At 48.4% G+C, this 26,290-nt stretch overlaps 1 protein-coding gene across 1 annotated transcript; it reads left to right on the top strand.

Annotated features, from left to right (window-relative positions):
• Positions 1–558: 558 nt before the first annotated feature.
• Positions 559–25,986, top strand: LOC119099717 (contactin-4). The gene is made up of 6 exons (XM_037222780.1): positions 559–604; positions 1,737–1,861; positions 7,167–7,371; positions 10,307–10,434; positions 14,824–14,996; positions 24,895–25,986. Exons 1-5 carry the CDS (start codon positions 559–561, stop codon positions 14,947–14,949), a joined length of 630 nt encoding a protein of 209 aa, XP_037078675.1. The 3' UTR covers positions 14,950–14,996; positions 24,895–25,986.
• Positions 25,987–26,290: the final 304 nt, after the last annotated feature.

Below are 26,290 nucleotides of genomic sequence, written 5' to 3'. Positions count from 1 at the left end.
GAATGGCCCCTGAGCGATCGAATGTACCCCGGCTGGTTAACATATGGGGCCCGCTTATAGCGTATAGAGCTTTTCGAGTGAATGGGAAGAATCCATGGAATGCCCCTGATTGACAAGAACGGCCCGGCATGGTAGCGAGCCCTATGATTGCCCAATCACGACCCTCGCAACCAGCGAAGAACAATTTTTGTCCACTTGTGGACCTTTCACTTTCGCTGTCGACCATTCTTGGACGCCTGGAAGCCCAAACACGTCCAATTTTGTTGCGTTTTGTGTTAAGAATGCATCCGTTTGGCCGGTTTTTGGTCGCTTTAAATCCAATCTTCACGCAAAGTTTGTTTTCTGTACGGACTTCACTCACTTTCCCTTCAAAGTTGGTAAAGCGGGAGAAGGCAAGCGTGCTATAAACTGAATACCACCCTACGCATCTAGTGGAGTTGATCCTTTCGAACAATAGGTTTTCGGCTGTACTACTGCAGCGGTTGCCATTGAATTAAACACCGATGATGATAAGATTGTTGGCGATGCGTGTCGTTAACAGAGAAAGCTAAACTCTCTATGAAACTTCATCTGACCGACCGGACTCAAACCGAATCGGCGGCAGGTAATCAGTATCTCCAGACCGGCGGTTCGGTGGGGCACGTGCGTGAATGTCTATTTAACGAGCAATACTGCAGTAAGACTTCATTCATGCCTGCACTCATGCTACACTCTTACTGCACTCATACTCTACTGCACGTGCAGATAAATAACTCGACAAATACTATATTCGCGTCAAGGTTTCTAGGAGAACGGCACTTGTGGTTATCAATTGGCAATCTAGGGAAAGTTTTGTCCCATCGGAACTGCTACATCGGGGCTCGTCTGGCCAAAGGACATTCTGCTTCGATCCGCATCCCGGATCCAACCTTCAGGCATTTTTTTGTGAGGCATCACGCACCTCCTGAGAATGCTAGAAGGATTCGAAAAGCTCCGATTTGCGGAATTACAAAACAAACGCCCAGCGCCGCTTGGATAGAGTAGCAGATCATCGTCAGTATGATCGATCAACTGCAGACCCAGTTCAGTTCGACATGCTGCTAATAGGTGGCGCTCGTATCGAGGCGATGAAAACAAATGGCCCATCCGGCTCGATGTCGGTGATACAGAGTATAGATGGTGGCCGCGGACGAATTCGGGTCCCGGCTATTGATGGACCTCCTGTGAGTCAGCCGCAGAGTTGAAGGATGGGTTCCGAGCTCGCCGACTGACGCCGATGGCCCCGCTAGTAATCAGGCCGCGCGCGCGCGTGCTCGATGTTTATGATGCCCTCTTAAATCGCAGGAGCGCCGGGTATAAGTATGAAGTTGCCGGTAGTTTGGTGGCATAAGTTTTGCGGTGGGTGGCTGTGTTTATATATCTTGCGGGCCCCACAGACCATCCAACCGAGAATATGATTGTTAAGATGCACTAGCCAGTCGCCACGTTGTTGTAAACTTGTGTCGGAAACGAACAAAACATCCTGCACTCGTGAGGCTTCGCCTCCTTTTTCGCCCTGACTTTCCCTTTCACTTCTCAACGCTGAGGATGCTTCAGAATGTTTTCAGATTTTCAGCCAGATATTCCACGGTCCGGCTACATTTGGTTCAGGCATCGCGAAGTGGTATCCCAATAACGGCTCGGAGAAGTGGAGCCTTTTCTGTGGCTGCGTCCAGCGCCCGCTCTCAAGCGCTGACTTCGACCCATCCCTGTTGCAGGCGCAGCCAGTGGGCCGGCGCCGCGCGGACCCCAGTTTGTCGAGGAGCACTCTGGCAACGTGACGGCTCGCGTCAACGGGTCCGTCATTCTCAACTGTCGCGTGCGGTGGATGGCCTCGCGTCAGGTAGTAAGTGAATGTCGTGTTGTGCCGCCGCCGCCCCAGCGCCGCGGGTGGCCGGCGCCGCTGGACGAGAGCCCACCGCTTGCACTTCGCCTCGAGGCATGGTTTGGGGCACCTGACGAAGGCGGCTGCATGTCGTAGTCACATTTGACGGTTTGGTTTGGTAGCAAGCGCTTTGTCTCATTATTAGCGGCAACAGTTTTGTAGTAGGTATTTTAGCATGCTCGAAAGGCCTTCTTTTTCCGGTTATTGCAAGCCTATATATATATATATATATATATATATATATATATATATATATATATATATATATATATATATATATATATATATAAATATCTTGATTTTAAGTTTCCGGGATTGAAGGGCGCACCGAGTTTGATTTCTATGCTATTGGAAAGCCTTTTTGCCTCGGACTGCAATCAGCTACGAGGCAAGTGCATCCATCTGCTTTTTGTCCCAGCTCGCACACAAACCGGATACCAATGCACTTAAAGGAAATGCTCCACCTCCCAAGATGTTGAGGCAAGCATCAGATATGATGAAATAAGCTCACTTATAGCTAACGGTATACTTTTCAGCGCAAAAGACTGCTCTAAACATCATGTTTTTTTGCTTAGCTAATGTCGTCCTCAATACGTATTGGTTGATTACGTCATCGTACCTTACGTAATGTCGATTAAGAGCCAATAAATGACTGCTAGATCTGTAAACCGTGCTCACATACACCAGACATGAATAACTGAGTCGTCAGTCACATTTTCCTTGGCGTGGATGGGCGGAAAGGCAATGGAATGGCAGGATTTGAATGACGTTTTCATGGTATCGTGTTGCCTGGGCGACCTTGAAATAGTCCTCCCGAAAAGTCTGCACATCTTTGCGGGCGTGTAGCTCAGAAACTGGAGGGGTTTGGGTCTTAAGAAGGGTAGGTCTGTGACTTGTATCGAATGATCTTCAAGTGGCTATTCCAGCTCAAGACCCTATACAAATGTGAAACACTCCCTTTCAGCCTGGTCCACACCGGGAGCGGGATGAGCGGAACGTAAACGAAACATTAACGGAGCGGGGCAGGAAAAGTGGAAAAAGCATTGCGGCCGAACGGTCTACGCTCGTGTTCTTATCTTCGCGGCGTGAGCCTCGCATTTTTACGTTCGCGGGCCAGCTTGGAAAGGTTGATTCCGTTTATCTTTTTAAACGGGGCGCAAGCGCAAGCTCAGAAGTTACACAATTTCAGACCGTTGTAACGGTGAAAACAAGGTGGCGGACGTCCCGTTTGTGGTCAATGATATCCTTTTAATGGATTCTATTCACTGACTCATTGATCTTCGTCTTATTTTATGCTGATGGGCCGAATACCTTTTCTTTCAAAAAATTGTTCCATTGAAGGTCTGGTCTAGCTGGTTACGTAGCACTACGCTTTTAAGTTAGTTGTGTGAACTAGATTCATTGTTTCTACGTACGAATTAGTGTCAGAAAGCTATGACATTTCTTGTATGCACCAACACGAATGTCAATGGAAACCGTATTGGCATTGAAATTGTTCGGGGGACATAGCTCTTGCATGAGAGTCATGCTCATTGTATTTTGCTCGTTTGTAACAGTGGTAAGACGTTTATTGTAATAAGCAGGCAAATTTGGTGCTGCGTTGCCTTCTATTGAACTCAGTTTGAAGCATAGTTAACTGGAAACCATAACTCCGAATACATACATGAGCCAAAAATGTCATGGCATTTATAATGTAAATAATTCTGGTGCACCCACCTACGAGGGCCTAATAAACTCTGTGCTGAGCTGTTATATTGATTTGAAGTATTCCATCAAAGGTATTTAAGACCAACCTAGCTAACATTTTTGGGCAAGAAGTACAGCGTTAAAGTATGTTAAAAAACTTTGGAGTCACTATGCATTTGCATAATTTGCACATATCCTAATGCCGAATGTTTCATGCTACCGGCTTTATTTTATGCTAATATTGGCAGTCAGCCAAGGCAAATTTGACTCTGGAATCTGAGAATGTGGGCCATGCAGACGCTTTTCCCTACATATTAAGATTTACATGTGCGTTCTGCATTATGAAAATGGGCTCTGAATGATCTGTCTACGTGTTGTCAACGACATTGGTAGTGTTTCCAGCCAATATTTGGCGTTGGGATAAAATCTTTCCGATCTGATTACCTACACGACTATAAATAGTTGTTATAAATTTATCAGTCTTCAATGGGTACATGATGCATGGGCCTGTTTCATCTATTGTAGAGAGATCTTGTCCTATGCATTTGGCATAACATTAGTTACCATTGAATATGTCCCTTTGGAGTGTAGAAGAAGATAAGCAAGTACTGAAAATTATCAAAATTTACAGATGGCTGTATGATGTGGCACACAGGTCATTAACAGAACAGAAGAAAACTCATGGTCAGAAATAACAGCAAATTATTATATTCATATTATGTATTATTATTATATTCATATTTTTGTTAAATCGTGCACCCCATTAACGCATTTTTATTTATATTTTTAGGGTTTTATATGTGATGTTCACTCCTGCGGTGCACGAAAGCAATGTTTGTGGTCTCCAACGCCGTCCAAGCCACCGAAATTCCACTCCCAATGCTGCGTTTTATCAGTTCTACATCCGTCCCCTCAGTCCTTGGTCTTGCTAACCAATAGACGTACCTTGATTTGCATTATTTGTCCGCCAACTTTAAGTCAGTAACTGAATTTGTTACTCTTCATCTTGCGGAATTTCTGACAATGCAATGAGGGATAAACATTGCACATTTCACAGTTGATTTACATTGTTGTGTCATTGGTATGCCCGGCCTTTGCTGACATAAGATGCTATTTTCACGTTGCACATCATTGTTTGCCAACAGCGGGTGGGGTCACGGGTCGCTGGGCAAGCGCCCGTGCTGAGCGTGCGCCCGCTGAGTGTACGCCCTCTGCTGGCAGTTCCGCTCCGCCCTCCCTCCGCCCCCGCTCCGCTCGCCCGCCCCGCTGCCGGTGTGAAGCGGCCTTTACTCAAGAGCAAAACATACCTTCAGTATTTATCCTCTTAAGAAAGATAAACCATAGGATGTCCGGATTCAGCTGCCAACAACGGAGGGATTTTAGGGACTGGTGGGTGATTTACTGCATGTGAGGTGATTATGGTTACTTCGTGGTACACATGGCAGATACACGGGAGGTGATTATGGTTACCTCGTGGTACACATGGCAGGTACACGGGAGGTGATTATGGTTACCTCATGGTACACATGGCAGGTGTACGGGAAAATATGGGCAGAATTCACCACAGGGAGAAATGTTTGATTTGTACCACAGGAAGTAATGTCACCACAAGGAGCATGTTATCTACAATTCGGAGCCTCACTATATCACAAGAGTTATTAACCTAGGCTGTCTTACGTAATCCAGTGAGCGGAGGTTTTCTTTTTCAGCCATGTGTGCACAAGATACTCAAAGTTGGATCCAGTCGGACCAACTATGCCGTGACGCCCCCCCCCCCCCCTCCCCCACATGGCCCAAGTCCGACAAAAAAGACGCTTAGACATTGACGAAAATATACATAACTTTTCTCAGGAAAGCACGTTCTGTATTCTTTCTCGATGCGAAAAGAAGCGGAATCTTTGCGTCGTTCGACAGTGCGTGGGTTAGGCCTTCACGCTTACACTAGCGCCGAAGACAGTATTCTGGATTCGCCCTTGAAGATACCACCACTTTGTCTTGCAAGTTACCAAAGTGTGCCACCATACCTACGGGAACAAATCTGCTGCCCAGAGTTTTCGGTAGACTTTATAATTTTAGTCTTGAGTGTTCCTTCGCGTGCAATTTGGAAGGAGCTATATACTTTGACGGAAACTAATGCCTTCTAGTCAGCTGATACATTCTGGCTGAACAGTTTCTTAGCGATGAGCTTAGTTTTACACTGAAGGTAAAAAAAACATTCACCTCATTTGATTTACAATAAGTGTACCTTGAGAAACAAGTGGAGAGCATTTCACTCTTCCGAAATGTGTATGAAATGAGGAGAATCACCTGTCAATTGAGGCTGAATTTAGCAGTGTTTTATTTTGAACATGCATCCAGTCACATTCGTGAAATGTAGTACGTTAAGTGTATTTTGTGTATGCCTTCCTGAAAGGTCGGCTTTCTTCTTCGAAACAGCAAGTGGGACTATTATTTCCATATGTTTTCAACTATCTGACAGCCACTACTATAATCAAATGATTTTCTTACGTTAAAATTTGTATGGCCCTTATACCTCTGCAAGTGCCATCTCTCGTAACGGCGCTTGAATGCTGTCCCGTTGATGGTTTTCACGATGGTTTCAGAAAGTGGCGCTCTCCCGTTAAGTGAGCAATCAAACATAATGTATATCAGAAGAAAGCGTCTCTGACGCAAAAGCTGATCTCTACTCTTCAAGTGCACTTCTTCATGCTTTTGCCCTCTTGAGTCTCACAATATAAGTTTGTATTTTGTTTTCATTATTCCACTATTATTGTTCTTTCCTTGCGGTGACTGGTTTTCTGTATTTTTCGTTTGCCCATCCAGTACGCGTCCTCGGCAGGCTCTTATGTCTCTACACCCTTCTCTCACTGTCTCCGGCTATATCTGACCAGCTGCCTCTTCTTCTATCCTCACTCGATTCTTTTTCTCATAGTTGTTCATTTTTCTTATGTCTTCTATGTCTGTCGTCTGTCTGCTGTCTGTACTGTCTCTTCTCTGTCTACTGTCTGTCGGTCTAATATCTTGTCGTCTCTATTCTCTGTCTGTCTTCTGTCTGCTTCTTCTCTCTATCCTGTCTATCTCTTCTGATCTCTCTTCTTTCTCATCTATGTTTGTCTTTCTGTAGTCTGTTCTCTATGTCTCTTCTCTGTCTCATGTCTCTGTCTGCTGTTTCTCTGATCTGCTGTCTGTCTGTCGTGTCTCGTTGTCTGTCTGTCTGTCTGTTGTCTGTCTGTCTTCTGTCGTCTGTCTCTCTCTCTCGTCTCTCTCTGTCTTCTTCTCTTCTCTCTCTTCTCTTCTTCTTCTGTATGCTTCTATAATCTCTCTCTCTCTCTCTCTCTCTCTCTCTCTCTCTCTCTCTCTCTCTCATCTCATCTCTCTCTCTCTCTCTCCTTCTCTCTCTCTGTCTCTCTCTCCTCTCTCCCCTGTCTCTCTGTCTTTCTCTCTCTCTCTTTCTGTGAATCCTGTTAGATTCAAACCAGCCATACTTTACATTTCCCACTCTCCCTTACATAACATTATCGCCGCTCCTGAAACACCACCTGTTCGTGTGTCGTCACATTGTGGTGCCTGTCCGCAGGTGTCCTGGGGCCGCGGTTTCGAAGTGCTGACCGGCGGGCTGATGCTGTTTACCGGTGACCGCCGGTTCCAGCCGCTCCACCAGGAGTACAGCGAGGACTGGGGCCTGCGGATCCTCTCCGTGAGGCACGCCGACGCTGGCTGGTATTTCTGCCAGGTCAGCACCTCGCCACCGGTGTCGCACTACCTACATCTGACCGTGGTCGGTGAGTAAGCTATGACGTCATGCGCATGATGACAATGCATACCACGTGTTTTCACCTGACTGGTTGGTGAATACACTGAGAAGTATGCCGTTCATTGCCGATTGTGGTTGGTGAGTGCATTGTGAGGCACTGCCTCACCTGAATGTGGTCGGTGAGTACATCACGAAACACTGTCTCAAAGTCAATGTTGATAACCTCGACATGGAAACAGCGAGTCCGACATCACCATGTCGCTTTGTAATCAAGAGCCTTCAAATTTTCGCACCACTCCGTCATGCGCCGTCATCTCACCTCGCCACTCGGCACAGGTTCTTGGTTTACTGCTCAGCCAGCAGTGCACCAAGTGTGCTGTTGGCTGAGCAGCTCAAGTGTCCCCTGCTGGCTGAGTTCAAGTGTACTGCTCAGCCAGCATTTGATTTGGGAGCAACCCATATTCCTCGTCGCCCGGAAATTTAAACCTGCTCTTTGATCCCTCCATAACTTTGCCAACGCCCCATTTTCCCAAGCCCCTTGTCCAGGCCCGCATGTTTGCCACTGCCTTTACTGCCTATCTATTCGAGACACAGCCACCCAGTGCCGCCCATCTCGAGTCCAGAGAGTGATGAACTTGGTCGCGAGGCTTGTCACAGGACCAAGTCGAGAGGCACACATCTCCCACGCCCTTGCGTCGCTGGGAGGGCCAAGAGTTGAGGGTGTCGCCGTCCGCGGGCTCGTTACAGGTGTTTAGAGCCCTGACCGATCCCAGCTGCCCGCCAGGATTTGAGCCCTCTTTGTGAAATGTTTTGCCGTCTCGCAGGATCCACTAGCGCAGGTGCCCAGTTGGCTTCTCAGAAGCTCACCGTGAGCCGCTTAGTTCGCGGTACGACAGTGCGCAGTCTGTGCACCCCGACGGTCAGGCGCTGGGCACCCCGACTAAATCGATGGCATGTGCGCATTGGCGCCGCACATTGGATTTTATGTTCCGCATATGAGGCGCTGACACGGTCTAGAATGCTCCCCACGTCGAGCGGAGCCTGATTAGCGTCCTCGTCAGGGTCGGGAGTCCGGGTCCTCGGGCCTCGGGTCCCTCGGGTCCCTCGGGTCCGGGTCCGTGTCCGTGTCCGGGTCCGGGTCCGTGTCCGTGTCCGGGTCCGGGTCCGGTCCCGGTCTCTCTCTCTCTCTCTCTCTCTCTCTCTCTCTCTTTCTCTCTCTCTCTCTCTCTCTCTCTCTCTCTCTCTCTCTCTCTCTCTCTCTCTCTCTCTCTCTCTCTCTATTTTTCTATCTCTCTCTCTCTCTCTCTCTCTCTCTCTCGCTCTCTCTCTCTCTCAACTAAACGAGATGAGGTATTAGGTTTTAACGTGAAAATAAAAATGATGTCTTACTTCGTTCGTGTGCTAAATAGTATACACCATGTACAAAAGTTTCCTTCCAACCTTGTTGCCTGTAGTACTGAAGTATCATTGACTCGTTTTTGTAACGCAAAGAAATAAGTAAGTCGGGACTAGTCGTAATGAATGCCTCGATAATTCGGTTTGTTAATTTCCATATCTACCAATTTTCTTGCTATCCTTCTTATTTTGCAGGGAATATAACTTAGTCATGAAAATAGATGCCTCTCCATGGCATGAACGTGTGTTGTAGAAGGAGCATACATCTTAGGGTGCCCGTTTGCTGTACAAAATAGGTTGTTAACTCTGGAAAGACACATTTGCATTACAGCTCATGAACCATGAATGCTGAGTTTTGTTTTGCTCGCCAAGCCATTCAAAGACTGCGTCTACCAAGTGCCGACGAATGGACAGTGGCACTCCAGCACTGTGAGCCTGTCTGTGTGCTGGTGTGTGGTTTTTTTTTTTTGCTTTTTGGTAAATGGCACTAGTTGCACTAGTTAAAGTTGAGAAAAATTGCTCCCATCACTTATGACATAGCAAAATAATCAAGTACCGAAAAATAGCAAGGCAAAATACATAGCAACTATTATGGGTAGACGTGCCACTAACCTTTTCAGAAGTCGGTCATTTTTAGCACAATGCATATGTACATCTGTGCCAGTTTGAACACAATTTTTAAATTAATTTTACTTAACATGACTTGCAAGTATTGATCAAATAAGCTGTCACGCGCGTTTTGACGTGCGCTTTAAGGTTCGTAAGACTGAAATGGCAAGAGAATGAGAACTTCTCAGTGCATGTACCGTTTTGAGTTCCTCTCAAGTTGTGAAAGACAGCCCTATCGGTCATCCCAGCATGGATGCTTAATTTCCGTGGATTGATTTCACAGCTACGGGAGGAATGGCTGAAGGGAGAGACCGAGAATATTTCAGATAATTAAAAATGTCTCCTAAGACCGTTTTGATTATTTTCGCTCAGGAGTACTAGCTCGCTGTTCTAAAAAGATAATTCCAGCGTCGTAAAAACTGTCATCAACGTAACTCTCTCCCTGACAGCAGCCTTTACCCTGGCACATCCTTACCGTCTCGCGCAGTTCTTTACGTCACGGTGTGCCATCACGGGGTGGGTAAGACGCCGCGGTTGGTTTAATCCGTCTCGTTTAGACGTGTCTTGCTAAGCTTTGCTTGCGCATATGGTGACGTCACGCCAGAGCTCAATTAAGAGGGCTCAATCTGTGGTTCGCATCAATCTGCGCTGAAAGCTTCAGTTCGCTTTCCTGACTTGTTTCTGAGCCTGGAGTCTACCTACAGCGATAAATGACACCATAGAGTACGATCCACCGCCACGCCATCAAGCAGATCACATGGCCATCACGAACGCAGGATGGTCGCACTGTTTCATCTGCCGAACACGTCCTGAAGTCCCGATAGGCGTGATGTGGCCGGTCGCAGCCCGCGCTTTGGGCAACGGCCAGGCCGGCGCAGATATGGCGCCCCACCCCTACGATCACTTTGCTAGTTAAAATTTACAACCGCTGTCACCAGCTCCGCGCACGCCTGTTACAGAGCCTGACGTCGAGATCCTGGGTGGGCCTGAGCTGTACATCAACCAGGGCAGCACAGCCAACCTCACTTGCGTCATCCGCCGGGCGCACAAGGTGCCCGAGAATGTGCGCTGGACGCATGATGACAAGGTCAGTGAAGGTCGCGCCGCCGCCGGCAGTGGCGCGTCCAGCGAACGCCAGACTGCGTCAAGGTGTCCATGTGGATGTGATGGACGTATAAGCAGTCTTGTGACTGAACGGGATCGTGTGATGGCTGGGTCACCAGGTTACAGACATCCCCTCCGCATCGCGTCTTAAGCCTAGCTTCAGCGCCCTGTGATTACCGGGACTTCGTGTTATAAGCTCCGGCAAATACATTCTGTTTTCGTCCTCGTGCGTCTGCAGTATGCAACAGGCCTTTCACCAGGACCGGGGATGCATGGCCAGTATAATTCGAGGCCCGAATGCCTGTATGCGCTTTGCCATACTACGCTTTAGGCAATGCTATTTAAGGGGTGGCGGGCTATGTTACTTACGATGCAAATGTTTAGTCGTACGGCAAATCAGGCGTCAAGTGAAGCCGTCCACGGAGTTGTTTGTTAACAACGCAATGGCGATCTCTGATTCTTCTATGTCTGAGAATTTTGTCAGCCAAGTGCTTCGCACTCAACTTTTGTTTCGTGAAGGTTGTGCAAAATTTTACGCCCCATTATAGAAAATACCACTACTAAACTTGGTTTATTAGAAGCATTTCATGTCCTATCAGCGCTATGCTCCAGCTCGTCAACATCATAAACGCCGAAATTGCCAGATTGAGAGCTTGGGCTGTCTCCTAAAATCCAGACTCTATAGTTACTGGGTGGCCAAATTTGGTCCAAGCCCATCTCGATATCCCACGTTCGCGTTTGTTTTCTAGCATTAGCCGCTTAACGACTTTCGGTCCGTTTATAGGATATCGATACCTTCTTGATTAAGTTGTTTGTTATCTTGATCGAGCTTTCGGATCGCCGCGTTCTTGACATGCCGGCTGAAAACCAACGGCTCAACAGCCGCAGTTCCGATTGATAAAGTTGGCGCTCTGGGCGCCGCACGAGTGCTGTTTATTCTTGCAGCATTGCAGCTGCATTGCTTGTCTGTGATGATGATGCAGTTGCATGCGTAGGGACAGTTGAAACGACATATAACAGGTTGTCATGCTGGTAATAACTCGCTATCAGTATGCACGATGCGTCACTATAGTTATTGAAGCTATCTGATGATTTGGTGTTAGCCATTTTGGATCCACAAACAGATCCAGCAAGAGTTAAGTTCGTAGTGCAGGGCGCCGCCGCGAACCATTTGCAAGTAAGAAAATGCTGTCTTACGCGAGTAAAATGCACCCATATTCAATTCCAAGTCAAGGTTGTTGTGGCAGTGGTGCCATTTCGTAAAATATGTTGGACGGGCCGAGCAGTGAAAAATGACGAAACCTGTCCCATAACACTCGCCAACAAGCCGGTTTCTCCCTTCATCAGGACCACTTCCTCCTCATAGTTAGGAGGACTTAAGTTCAGGTTTGAGATTGGGGGCGGGTGGGGTGGATGGAAGAACCTGCCTACCACCCCCCCCCCCCTCCCCCCTCCTCCCCCCGCATTGAATGGGAACCTGCGCGCCCGATTAATGCTCATTTAGACTGGATGGGAACGGTGCGTTGTTTACTGATACTAGGCTGACCCGTCGTGGAGTAAGCCGTGCGGCACAGCATGCGTCAATAGCGTTTCGATCAATCTCGCCTGCCCCGCGGCGGCCGATGCTGTGATGATAATGGGCTTCGTGGGCGAGAGGGCCATACATAGGGCCAACAATCACAGCCGGTGTGAATATAATGCCATTCAAAATGTCATTTTAAATATATATGCATATATATATATATATATATATATATATATATATATATATATATATATATATATACATATATATATATATAAGATAACAATATATAAAATAATATAATAATACAATAATGCATATATATATATATATATATATATATATATATATATATATATATTCACATGTATATGGCATTATGCTATAGTAAATACAATGCCATTTCAGCTTTGAGAACATGGCTCTAATTCGATAAATTGAAACGCAGATATCGATTTAAATATCGGGCTATTCGTTAATACAGGTAGACTCACCATTTTGTTTTCCTTGTAATTTGATAAGTACGTTTATTCCTTGCGTTGTTGCGCAATGAATAAATCCTTGCGCTCCTTTCGCAAGTCCTCTCAAGTTAGTCCTTGCGCAATCCTCGCGCTCATTCGGTATCCAACCGGCTAGCCACTCCTGTTTTGCCCAGTAATTGAACGTCGATATTTATCATGAACACTCGGGGATATGACGTTTGCTGGAATTGGTCGTACTAAGCCAATTACCTACAAAGTGCCGATACCTCCACGGACGCATTGATCGATGGTTCCTATCACTGGCACTACCCGCGAACTAATATCATGTTGAACCTACCACCAACGATCGATGTGTTTTATTTCCTTTATATTATATATAACGCAGGATGAAAGCGATTCCCACCGAATGTCTTCTTGTCAATGCGCTTTACATGCATTGGATGACTGTCCAGCACAATCACAGCTTGTTCGTTTTGCATGTATGTTGTTCGAATGTCGGCTGCTGTACACTCGAGCTCGTCAGTAAACGCATTAACGTACAGTTAAATGCTTGCTCCGCAGTAAGGCAGTAAGTTTGTCATGTTCTCAATTACAAAACTGCAGCCATTCACAAACAAGCTGGGAGTTCGTGGTTTCATTATTTAGAAGGAAATTGTTTTGAACAGTTTGGTTAAAATGACGTTCAATGAACATGACCAGGACTTGTATACACTTCGCAACTATCAAGGATGTGAAGCAAGTTGATGCTTAAGAGAGTGCAACGTCGAGTTTTTCAATTCATTCGATTGGCTTGCACGGGCATCTATTAGCTAATGTTTCCAACACCCACTGGGCGAACTTTGTCACGAACACCTTGAACCCTCTGTCTGCCCAAGAAGTCCTGCTCCAGTTCATCAGCTAACTTCGAACCCACTGCCCAAGAAGTAGTGATCCAGTTCATCAGCTAACTTCGAGCCCACTGCCCAAGAAGTAGTGCTCCAGTTCATCAGCTAACTTTGCTTCGGGCCTTTTGCCACACGCACAGATGCGAAGGGTTTTGCACCGCCGTACAGTGCTGCAGTATTTATATGCCGCACAGTTTAATGGTACAATCATACCGGGCTTGGCCGAGCCTCCTCGGCCAGGGGCCGGCTGTCCTCCCTATGGTAACCCCACTGTACGGTGTGCCCTACTGGGACTCGTCTCCTTGCTGTCGGAGTGCGAGCCTAGCATCTATGCCGTGCACCACGGAGACGGCGATTGTTGGCTCAAGTGCTCATACCGGTGCACCCGCTCCCATGTTGGTGTTCCGGTGCGTCGGGTGCCACTGCTGGGTTTACTGCCTTGTCTACGCTCCTGTTATTCGAACGGGCAATGCACAATGCAGAAGGGCCCGTGGAGCACTCAAAACATGAGTGGTACACAATAGGGAGCGTTCGATTAGTTCAGACGGCGTTGAATGTGCACGGGCTCGGCGGAATATGTGCCTTCCAGCTCAACAAATGTGCAGTAAATGCATCGCCGTGGTGCCAATAATCCATTGCATTTCAGCTCATGCATTTCAGCTCAAGATCAGTTATGCATGTCTGCGATTCATTTTTGTTTCTCTTGTATCACCGTGTGACCTGACGTACCTCGCCGCTCCGCTGCTGGTGAAGTTTGACCGGTCGTGACCTGACATACCTCGCCACTCAGCAGCTGGTGAAATTTGACCGGTCGTGACCTGACGTACCTCGCCGCTCCGCAGCCGGTGAAATTTGACCGGTCGTGACCTGACGTACCTCGCCGCTCCGCAGCTGGTGAAGTTTGACCGATCGTGACATGACGTACCTTGCCGCTCCGCAGCTGGTGAAGTTTGACCGATCGTGACCTGACGTACCTTGCCGCTCCACTGCTGGTGAAATTTGATCGGTCGTGACCTGACGTACCTCGCCGCTCCGCGGCTGGTGAAGTTTGACCGGTCGTGACCTGACCTACTATGTCGCTCCGCAGCTGGTGGAGGTAGACCGGTCGTAACCTGACGTACCCCGCCGTTCCACAGCTGGTAGAGTTTGACCGGTCGTGACCTCACGTACCCCACTGCCCCGCAGCTGGTGGAGTTTGACCGGTCGTGACCTCACGTACCCCACTGCCCCGCAGCTGGTGGAGTTTAACCGGTCGTGGCCTGACGTACTACACTGCCCCGCAGCTGGTGAAGTTTGACCTGTCGTGGCCTGACGTACCCCAATGCTCCACAGCTGGTGGAGCTTGACCGGTCGTGGCCTGACGTACCCCACTGCCCCGCAGCTGGTGAAGTTTGACCTGTCGTGGCCTGACGTACCGCACTACCCCGCAGCTGGTGGAGTTTGACCTGTCGTGGCCTGACGTACCCGCACCTGCCCCGCAGCTGGTGGAGTTTGACCGGTCACGGACTGGGGTGCGCGTGCGGACCTCGTACGAGCGCCAGCGCACGGTCAGCTCGGTGATCATCAAGCGCGCCTCTGCCGGCCGACTCTGGCGCGTACTTCTGTGACCCGGACGGCCTGGAGCAGGTCATGGTCACCGTACACGTGCTCGCCGGTGAGACGCCGTCGGCGCCGGGCGCGGGGTTCGACGGCCGCCCCCGTGATCAGCCACCTGAATTATGCAGGCGGCGTTCCGTTTGAATGCGTCCCAGCGCACTGCTCTGGCCCGATGATAAGCTCGACTCGCGGATGGTTTCGAATTGCAATGTGTAATTGCTTCGTGTCCTCGCGGAGAATGGCTGGGCCTGGATAACGTAGTCGTTGTAAAGCCCCGTGCTCTTCATGCTTCCGTTTTACCACCTGTGGGTCGCTGTCAGTAGAGGTATCTTGGTACGCGACGTACATTTCGCAAAGTACGCGCCGTTTTCCTGCTGCAACTATGAATTGTTCGTGACTGAAATTTGTTATGTGCCATTATCTGACTTGGCACGTTAACTTGAGGCTGTGTGAAACGAATTCAGGTAGACTCAATCTACGGTTTGAACGCGCGTCAACGTGCGCGATGCTACACACCGCCTGTGTTATACCTCTGCTGCACTGTCCGTGCTACACTGTGCTGTCCGTGTGCCGCGGCAGCCACTTCCGCCCGCTTTAGCCCCAGATTGCTTCTCCTGCTAAAGCAACTCACCTGTCCCGGTACAGCACGGGCGGCGTATCTGGTCAAACCCGAGATTCCCCGCGCCGAGCGCGCCGTGGCCCTGGGGAGGACGCCGGGAGCGGACACCGGGAGCGGACGCCGGGGGCGGACACCGGGGGTGGACGCCGGGAGCGGACGCCAGGGGCGGACACCGGGGGCGGACACCGGGGGCGGACACCGGGGCGGACGCCGGGGGTGGACAACGGGGGCGGACACCGGGGGCGGACACCGGGGACGGACGCTGGGGGCGGACCACACCAGGAGCGGCTCCTCCGTCGATGGGGGCTTGTCTCCTCCGAGCCCGAGCGGAGGCGCTCCACTCTCCGGGGACCCGTGCAACCGGATGTACCTGCCGCTCGCGTCGGGTCCGCCAGAGCGGCGGTACATGCGCCAGCTTCTAGGGCGATGTGGCCGAATGTACATGGAGGAATGTTGGCTTCCATTTGCTAGGACTCGTGCCGGCCAGAGGCACAGGCAATTGTCGGTACTTGGCGGACAGCTCGTAGCCCTCGCCGCAACGTCCTCGTATCTGACAATCTGGCCGAGGTCCAGAACGGAGTCTCGTAAACCGGCTGGAAAGATGGCTTAAGCCATGAACATCGGTACTAACTTACTCCGAAGCCCAAAACTCTTCAGCACCAGATTCAGGTCACGTGACGTGACAACTTGTGGAGGAGTTTGGTGGGCATAGTGAGCGGAGAGTAAAGTGGGTGTTCCAAGAGGCCGGCTAAAGGGTGGCAGCTCCTGCCTTCGCATCATGCACTATACAGACCCTGCAGTTGGACTGTGTTCGCCACAGACTCAGCGGACAACACGACCCGACTCGGACCCGCTCATGTGCATTGCAAGCGGCCGGGACCTGCTCAACCCGCAATCTACAGTAAAACAAAGCAGCCACAGACTGTGCGGCCAAGTTGCACATTCGTTCTAAGTTCTATGCTAGTACAGGTCACAGGAAGTGTGGCAGTGCGCCACCGAGAAACATCTTCGTAATCTTTATTTCTACATTGTTCCGGCGTGATGCTATCTTGGAGTAAAGATGCCTTGAGCACCTCTTCAAAGGAACGCAGGCCATGAACATATTTTTGCTAACGTAACTTGGTTATGAGCTATAATAAAGTCATGCAGAGCTTAAAAGAAATAATTAGTAAAACTATCTTTGCAGCTTACGTGTCAACACTCACACTGAACACGTCAAATACGATTGTGGGAAGAAATAGAGCCAGGCCCTAGGCAGATGTACTATACTTGGTGGATTTAGGCAAATGGAGTGGGGAAAGAAGTAATCACCCCAGCATAAATGTTTAACTATAGAAGTGCCAGACATTGGCATAAAAAGAGGCAAAATGAAAGGAGTAACTCACTTCTTTCAGTTAGTAACTGTTAAGCTATGGAAGTGCCAGACATTGGCACAAACAAGAGGTAACACGAAAGGAGAGACTCATTTCTTTCAGTTAGTAAATGTTAAGCTGTGGAAGTGCCAGACATTGGCACAATCGAGAGGTAACATGAAAGGAGAGACATACTTCTTTCAGTTAGTTTGTCTGCGTCACCGGTTCATCAGACGCCCACTCAGTTAATTTGCTTCACGCTTGGTTGGTTTCGCTGTTGAAATAGATCCCTTTCTGTCAGGCGTGACCATTTCAGGGGTATGGGATGAAGGAGAGTGGATAACGGTGGGCAGAGCTCTGCTCACTTAGGAATCCATGCGCTGGGACTAAGCCCGCACAAGGACCCCTTTGGGGACTGTGCTTGGCGCTCGGACGGGGCGCCCTTCAGGGGCACTTTGGCCCAGTCATGGCTGGCGTATGTAGCCTACCCCGGACAAACAAGGCCTCGTGGGATTCAGAATAGGGCGAATGTAATGATACAAGGGCGGATGTGGTGAACGTCGTTGTTCTACAGCTTCGTTGCTGCATATCGTGTAAATTGTTCCCGAAGCAACACCGGGAACCTAGAGTGCCAAGGTCGAAAAATGCAAAGATTTTTTTTTGTTAAGAAGTCTTCCGAGCTTTCTGCTAATAGACCCCACTTTCTCGAAACAAAACCAAACGTCATCAAATGCCCCATCATCACTTCAAATGCTTCACCCGCTGAGGCGACTCCCGAGGTATTCCCGCGCGAGCGAGCCAATGGCTACACTCGTAATGCAATTGCCGAATTGATAAAGGCGGTTATGGCCTGTGGCCTGTGGCCAAGAATGTGACCAATGTGGCCAATTTGGGCGCTCGGCGCGTTAAACCGTATTGCAGGCGCTACTGCGATGTGGCGGATAGGCGCCGGACAGTTAAAGTGCGGGGTATATCGCCGTTACCTACGTGCGAACGATGCATCGAACCGATTGTGACTTCCGGTGCAGGTGTATCTGTGGCGGTGATCATGACCTATCAGCTGAGCCGCACCACGTGCGCATGGGGTGTCTGAGGCACTTCTATCGAATATTTTTTCTTCTGTGCTTATCAAAATACAGACCACTGAGTGGCTTTCAGGCAACCAAACTGTTCTAGCTGTTGCTTCCTGATTTCTTTCAGCTTGATCGGGCTTTTGCCACTTTTGGTGGTCAGCTTCACACTGCATATTGTTTAATCTATCAACACCCGTCTGCAATCCGTCAGCAATACCGACGGCACTGCGGTGTGACAGCAACTGTCAGACCGTGGGACCGTGAACGTCTAGGCGGTCGAGCGGGTCCAGGTACCATCGCCAGGAAGATCGTCGTCGAAACTGTTTACATCGCTAGCAGGTGGATATCTCGCATTATTCCTGCAGGGTCGGGCTGAGGGGGCGGTGATAACTTAATTGTAGTCTCTGGAGAGGACTGGTGCAATCGTTCTCTACAGTTTGTCCAAACTCTTCGTCCTTGAGTGTTTGTGTCCAGAAGATTTGGCAATGGAATCTTGAGTCAGAAACTTGCTTCCAGAAGAAAAACGACAAGCGTTTTGGTCACGTTCTTTGGTCTCGAAGGAATATAGCATCCTGTGCTATTATTGTGCCACTCCTCAAGCATCTGTAATCTTGATGTTGCACTGGCGTCATGTGGTCTCTAGTCTTTGGTTGAACCAGGTGTTCTCGGTCAACAGTATTTGCATACAGTTAGTGGCTGAACTGCATCTTAATGGGTTTAACATGGCTCTCATACCATCCTCCGAACGTGCTTTTATATGGCGGTAAATAACGGCTGGTGTTTTCCCTTTTACATATATCTGCTTGTGCTTTTTTGCGTTTTGCTTTGTTTAACGGAGGCAATCGCTTTTCCTGCCACCTCTGAGACACTGCGTTACAATTTTTGCCGTTCTTTTTTACGCGCCAGTCCTCTGGTTATATAACGTCGATAATCAGCTGTGGACGCCTATCGCAATAATCAACATGGATGTTGTGAAAGACTCAACGAATGCGGTTTGACGCTGCCATGAGTTCACCCAGAAGGGAGCGAACTCGGGACATATGGGTCCTTCCAGGCTATGACGTCATCACTGCTTAGGGGTGCTGTTCGGCAGGGTCTTTTTAGGCCTGAATCCTATTCCGATGCCTCGCGTCTGTTCTTGATTTTGCAAGACCTACGTTGGCTTGTCTTGTCTTGTCTTGTCTTGTCTTGTTGTCTTGTCTTGTCTTGTCTTGTCTTGAACAGCCAAAAAGTACAGGAGACCTCGGCCCAAGTGCGGCCTCCGACGCCTTCGTCCCAGGAAGCGGATACAGAAGCAGCTTTGACTACACCTTTGTCGAGCGAAGCTTAGTTCCACTGACCGCCGTGCAACGCGAGGTGAAGATATCGCAAACTGGAAGATTACATATAATGAACGACCTGAGTTGACCAACCATGGCGATCTCAGCATCGACTAGCGTTGATAAATGCGTCCCGGGTATGATTAAGGTCATGCTCTAGCAGGAAACACATGCATTTACGAATTACCTTTCTCCGTTGGAAGATCATTTCCATCAAGATTCTGTGCTCCACAAAACCATGCCACTAAAAATGCATCAAACACTGCATTCACTGTAATATTCAGCTGGAGTCGCCAAGCCTCGTCCGCAAAACAAGCCACGCTAGAGCACTGCGTCTTGTTTCCGGTCGGCGACTTTGACGTTACGACGTTGCGTTGGTAGGCGCGCGTCCAATAATGGCCCATAGCTGTTCATTCTTTATTATGTTTACTTTTTGGCCATTACAGTGTAGTTCGCGTCTGGTTGCCGGCTTTATGGAGGTCAGAAATTGAAAACGCAGGAGCCTGCGACAGAAATTTATTTTTAGAAGGAAACAGAGGCTTCGCTAGAATGTCACCGTTAAAAGAGAACGTCTCGGTACTGTTCGTAGCGTGTGAAGACCTACAAGGGATTTACGCGCCGCCTTCGAATATATAACGTGAAAAGTATCTAGCCGCTCATACGTAAATGTGGTAGAGGCGGCGCAAAACTTGGCACGAGCTTAACATACGCTGACGTAACTGCTATGACGTACTTTGAAATTCCTAAGCACTGTTGCGTGAATCCGACCTCCTCCACGAGTTCTGCATAGCTTTGAGCTGTGTTTGGCATGAAAACATTACTGCACAACACATAGAAAATACACCGAGCAGATAATACACGCTTGCGGCACCACATCAGGCGATCTCGTTGTTGGATGGCACATCGATGGCATCCTTTACCTGAATCACGTACAAAAACCAGAATATTTCAGCACGCTTACCCACATCAAAGCATATTTGCACGCATGAAGATTGATCAGCTCCAACTTAGAACTTATTTTAGATAGATTTGCTGCGCGCACCGTCTGTGTCTTACAAATAGCATTGTGTTAGTTGCCGTAGTTCTCGTAACGGTTTAAAAACTTTTGAAGGACAAGGTATAGGGGCCGAGTATTGTCATGTCATCAGAACATACAAGCGACTGATGCTGCCAAAGAAATCACACCAAACACCACTTCAGTCAAAATCCAAAGACGATGTGTTCATTACATATATATATATATATATATATATATATATATATACAATAATTACATATATAATTATTAATTGGAAGTGTCAACACCTCACATTACGCAGCATCACTTCGTGCCGAGAAACACGTAGTGCATGATTTCACCGCACACGATTTTCCGCAACTTCACCTTGACACATATGAAGCACGGGCCCGTCTGGAGCCCGCCGGAATTACAAGAGCGGAGACGCTGACTAGCCCGTCTATGGGGACTTGGTGGGACGTCGATGTGCGGCCAGAAGATCAATTCACGGTAGCAACGGGCTCCACTAAAGTTTAAACGGGTTTTCAGTACCCAGAAGCGCCCCAGGATGAAATGAGGCATCTCTGCTTTTTTCTGTGACTCTGAGAACTGTTTCGCTTTCCTAGTGACTTATTATTTCTGAATACGTTTGACGAGCAATGTGTTACGACACGGATGGTAACACCCGTTATTTCATGTGGAGACCCATCAGATGTAATGTGCGCTTCCGCGTGTTTACATGCCTGTAAACCTGAAAGAACGATGGCCATTTTCATAGTCTAAAGTGAGATCAGTTCAGCGTGAATAGCACTTCTCAAATCCAGTGAGTATTTCAGAATATTCTGTAGCCTTTGTGGCATGATTGGCCGATTTATCATCTTGAAGTATTCACATAGCTTTATGTCTGAGCCCTCGCTTCCTCTAAGGCGTTTTCTAACGGTTCGGTGGCGGAGTTTACCGGCAGGCGTGAAGCCTTTTGCTTTCTTTTTCTCTTGTTTTCTTTTGTATTCCTTATGTGTGATGCGCAAGCTGATGAATACCAATTTGTGACGCATTTTTATAGGAAATTCTGGTCGTAAGACAGCAGGCTATAATACGACGGCCTTTTGGTAACTTTAATTCAAGGTATGCTTGGCGGTCAGAAGATCACAAATCTCATCCCCACCAATGTTTTCTACTTCGCTCATCTTACGGGTAAGGCCGGGTTGTGATCGCCCTCCACCGCTAGACTCCAGTGCATCAGCTCCTCTTCACTGCTCTTGACCGGAGGCCGCAGGGGCCCGGCCCGGCTCCACACGGTGCGAGTCTGACCAGGTGTTCAGGGCCAGGCAAAGCCAGCATTTCTGTTCATGTTTATGGTGTTTACGCAGAACATCGCAATCGTTCGCGAAGCGAAGAGGCCGCAGAGGATCGCGGGGTATTCCTTGGAGTACTTTAGGTTTACTTAATTCATAGTGAGGAAACTTAGGTGATTCACTTTTAAGCCATTTTCCAACGCATGTAATAATATCATGAGGCTGCATTTTATACGCTACGTGACAGAATTTTTGAAGAAGTGTCTGCATATTTCGCATTCATTTGCCCGATATAATACCTCTGTCCTAAAATTTGTGTTGTAAATGACCTCCTTGTATTGTTTTGGCACATGCCTAAGTACCAAATCATGGGATGGTCATGTATATTACAAACAGGTTGAGTCTTACTATTTTGAACGGGCTCTTATGCACTAAATTTCAGACACATTCTAGGCACCTTCCTTACTTTGATGATCCAGGTTACATGTTGTAGATTGCATGAACGTTGTTTGGTGAAGTTTAATAAACCCAATGCAGCACGCCTTCTTGTCGTAACATGGCTTAATTCTTAAGTAGATGCGGTAACAGGCATGCACGCAAGGTCAGACGCGTTCTGACGTGTCTGACGTGATCTGACGTGTCCAGGTCCACAACTGCTGGTTGTTTGATATAGTCGCATGCTTTGATGCGCTAGCTGATATATAATGTCTCTTGCCTCACGGTCATAGCAAACGTGCTTCTGCCTAGAAAAAAACCTGATTTCCATAATCTTACTCTGCTGATATGCTTTTGCCTGTCAGATAGTCCTCGTATGGATGCCCAATGACACTGATCTGGTGCAGCTTCCCGCGGCTGGCCGATGGCTCTGTCCGTTGGGTTGAGTTTATTCCGTTTCCGAGAGAGCGGGGCCGTCTGTGGGCCCTCGTCATGTAAAGATGAGAAAAAACTTCATTGGGGCTATCGTATGTTGGCGTCTGCTCGAGCGCCGACAAAGCAGAGCGTCCACTTGTACTGAAATTGGTGAACGCAACTAAGTCACTAGGTAGCTCACAAAATTGTTTTGCAATGATGAGCTTGCTTACAGTTTACACATAAGTAGCCATAGTCGCTAGAGACGTAATAGTCACTCTTCAACCTGGTACCATATCGTCTTACATATATGCACCCGAACATCCCGGCACCCTGAGAACCTGCCGAGAATGGTGCGAGACCGAAAAGAAATCAACAGTTCTGTTGGAATTCAGAAAGGCAATACTTGCGGAGGGGGCATGTCGAATGTCGCACTGAGGACTGTATACGAAGCCCATGGCAGCCCCGAAAAAGACCAAAATGGCCAAGAGGCGCGGACAGCCCGGACACTGGACAAACCTGGACAGTTAGGTTGATTGCAGTATACGTTGTAAAAGGGCATTGTGATATGTAAATCTCGACCCTACACGTTGTATAAGGTCGAGATTTAATACGACACATATCAAACTATGATAAAGGCGCGCCGTGATTAATGTTTGCATGAAACGTGCCTGGTACAGAAGCCAGCCACTAAAGGAACTTGTAGTGGACACCCTTCAAACGCTTAAGTTGGATGACCACTGCGGCGTTGCGGTTGCCCGGACAACACTGCTGTATTCTAGGACGGGTCTAACGTGCTTGTATGTGTCGCAGACGCAGACCACTGTTTTGCGAAGTGTGCTCTGCCCGAGCACCAGGATGGTTGCGTGCTTCGTGTGGCAAGCCATGCTATACGGCTATCCTCCTAACTGTGAAGACGGTAGGAGTGGCAAAGTCAATCTCACGTCAGGGAGCATGCCTGGGTCAAGATGGGATATCTGGGCAGAGAAAACGATGCAATATTGCACCAGCTGGGGTCAAACTGCAGGTGCAAGCCGTCCACGTGCATACACCCAGACCCAGAGTACCAGCGTCTTCAGAAAACTTATTACAATGGCGCAGCTTAATACCATGAGCACAATCGGCGCAGTCGGGTTAGGTAAGAAGCGTGAAATCGGACATGAAACATATGAACAGCAAAGAGAGGTAACTGCTGTTTTCAGAGGCGCCAAAGTTCGCAGGCGGCATCCTAGATAATTTGCCACGCAGATCGACTTGCCGCCGCCGTCCGGCGATGGAGGACTCGTGCCGAGGGTGCGCCAGATCTGTTACATTTGATACTTCCTGACTGTGAAGTAGAATGTGCAAGAATTACGCTTGTGAAAAACAAATAACGATGCCTGTCAATGGCATCGGTATGTGCACTTCACTGAATCAAGTCTAATCTTGGCTTAAGAAAGTGGCTAGCTTTCAAGATGCACGATGGGTTAGGGCTTAGCCAGAAAACCCAACTGACTTTTCGATAGGACAGACAACCAGTGGTCTAAACCGGGGTCAAACGAAGCCTTTTCAAGAAATACGGGGCATAGGAGAAGCAAGGAGATCTTGTAATTTACTGTATATCATATACACGCACGTGCACACACACACACACACACACACACACACACACACACACACACACACACACACACACACACACACACACACACACACACACACACACACACACACACACACACACACACACACACACACACACACACACACACACACACACACACACACACACACACACACACACACACACACACACACACACACATATATATATATATATATATATATATATATATATATATATATATATATATATATATATATATATATATATATATATATATATATATATATATATATATATATATATATATATATACGCATGAGAACGTCTTACAGTGATACGCCTCCAAGAATTTTCGGTGTTGATGGATTTGTTTGTATCGGCTCGCAACCACATGCGGTGAGGTAGCACGTGCGTGCTCTCAGGCGTATCACGAGCACTAAGGAAAGCTGTAGATGGTTTGACTTTTCGCACGTCTATATTTGTTTTTTTAAGTGGAGCTTTGTGGCGAATTTTACGCGCATAATTCAATAGCGACGTGCCGATTGCCGTATCACGTGCATGCGCCTTATTCGCAACGTTTACAGGTACCATATGGCATAGCCGGCGGCTTCCATCGCTCAACGTGCGACAGAGATGATTGTGCTAGGGAAAATTTAAGGCCATCTGTGTGGCGATGCATCAGGGCCGGGTCCACAGGCGTTATGTTGAAACACCGTCCGTTGCATGTAAAGCTCGCTTCAGCTGTTTGTCCATGAAGTACCGCGTCGTCTTGACGTTGACGAGCATCTGGCGTGGTGTTGTGTGCGATGTTGCGCCCCCTCCACAACTCGTCTTGTGGTGCCGCAGACGAGTACCCAGCGGCGATGCAGACCGGTGCCGCGACACGCGTCACGACCCGCAGCCTTCTCACGATCGCCGGTCTTCTCACGGTGACGTCACGGTGGCTGGCCGTCTAGACATCTCTTGGCGACATCTGGAACTTGCGTCTCAGCTTGCGCCACCAGGTCGCTTTGCTGCAGCCACGCGTCGGACAGTGTCGCGGCATTGCAAACGAGAACGCTCTGTTGCCATGAACTTATCACTATTTTGTGCTGGTGAGTGGCCAGTGGACACTGGCGGTGTCCGGTGAGCGGTGCACACCGGGTGCATCCCTTGTCATCCAGTGTCCACGCACCAAAGAGCTGCATTCCGCTGCTAGTCCAGATGATCTCAGTGCTGAGGAGGCCGCTGGCCAGCCAGTGAGCCCTCACGCAGCTTTTGCGCGTCTGCCGCATCCTTGGTAGGATGGCTGACGCTCACCCAGCCGTCAATGACGAACAATCAAAAGGTCATTCCCGTTCTGTCTGGTACTTATTTCAGTGAATGCCGTATTGTGTGGTGGGATAAATCTTATGCCGATGTGTGTTACGCGACTGCATGGCGTGCCGCTTCGAGCGCGCGTTACTGTGCGAAACATGTGTTCAGTGTTATTTAAGCGCTTGCGACTTCTTTTTGTTACGTGCACCGGCTTATTGATCATAGACAGTAGTTATATAAGGATGCGTCGCTGTTTGTTAGTTTTTTTCTTGCGAAGGCCTCATGTTTTCGTAATTGTCATCCGCTGTTTTGCCGTAACCAGCTGGCTTCCTGTAAAACATGAATCTCGGTGCGCAGTAAAAATTTGATATGCGCGACCCATGATATCACCTAGCACGGCAATATCTTGCAGCCGAAAGTAAAATGGATAAGTTGTGAAACGGGGTGGGGATATCAACATTCATCGATTGGGGCCTGAAATTATTGCCTGTAGCACAATACTAGGTCAGTCTTCTGCATAAAAGTGCATTTACCATTACAGCGTCCTGTGGCCGTTTGTTGCAGATGATTCAAGTGAAAAGTGACGAATGCAACTTGAGTGCCCTGTAAGGCGTTGGCAATAAAGTGCTGAACTCCAGCCAGAGCCTGACCAAATAGTTTTTTTTCTTCTCGGCGATAGTCCGAGCTGTTGAGGGTAACAAAACCGCTGACCAGCTAGACACCGGCGCGGCCCTGGTTTTCAGCATTTATTTTGTTTGTTCCTGTATCGTCTGCCTCACCGCGAACACAGACATGTGGCGAGAAGGTATGCCAATGTTCGGCTTTTGTACACCAGTTGTCATATACCATCAGTTGTTACATAATGCTAGTCTGACACCAGTATAAAATAGCACCAGTCGTCAAATGACATCACTCGCCATATGACGGCAGTCGTGATATGACACCA

This window comes from Pollicipes pollicipes, unplaced genomic scaffold, assembly GCF_011947565.3.
Source record: "Pollicipes pollicipes isolate AB1234 unplaced genomic scaffold, Ppol_2.1 Scaffold_4881;HRSCAF=5763_pilon_pilon_pilon, whole genome shotgun sequence".
In the NCBI taxonomy this organism is placed as follows: domain Eukaryota; kingdom Metazoa; phylum Arthropoda; class Thecostraca; order Pollicipedomorpha; family Pollicipedidae; genus Pollicipes; species Pollicipes pollicipes.
Note: the sequence above shows the minus strand (reverse complement) of the source record. Positions and strands in the feature narration are given on the sequence as shown.

What these genes read in the sequence shown, in the direction of transcription:
- LOC119099717 (XM_037222780.1), top strand. Translation starts at nt 559, where the DNA reads ATGAAACTTCATCTGACCGACCGGACTCAAACCGAATCGGCGGCAG. An exon ending in TCAAACCGAATCGGCGGCAG is followed by an intron (nt 605 to 1,736) that starts GTAATCAGTATC and finishes TCCCTGTTGCAG; the next exon opens with GCGCAGCCAGTGGGCCGGCG. An exon ending in GCTGGACGCATGATGACAAG is followed by an intron (nt 10,435 to 14,823) that starts GTCAGTGAAGGT and finishes CCTGCCCCGCAG; the next exon opens with CTGGTGGAGTTTGACCGGTC.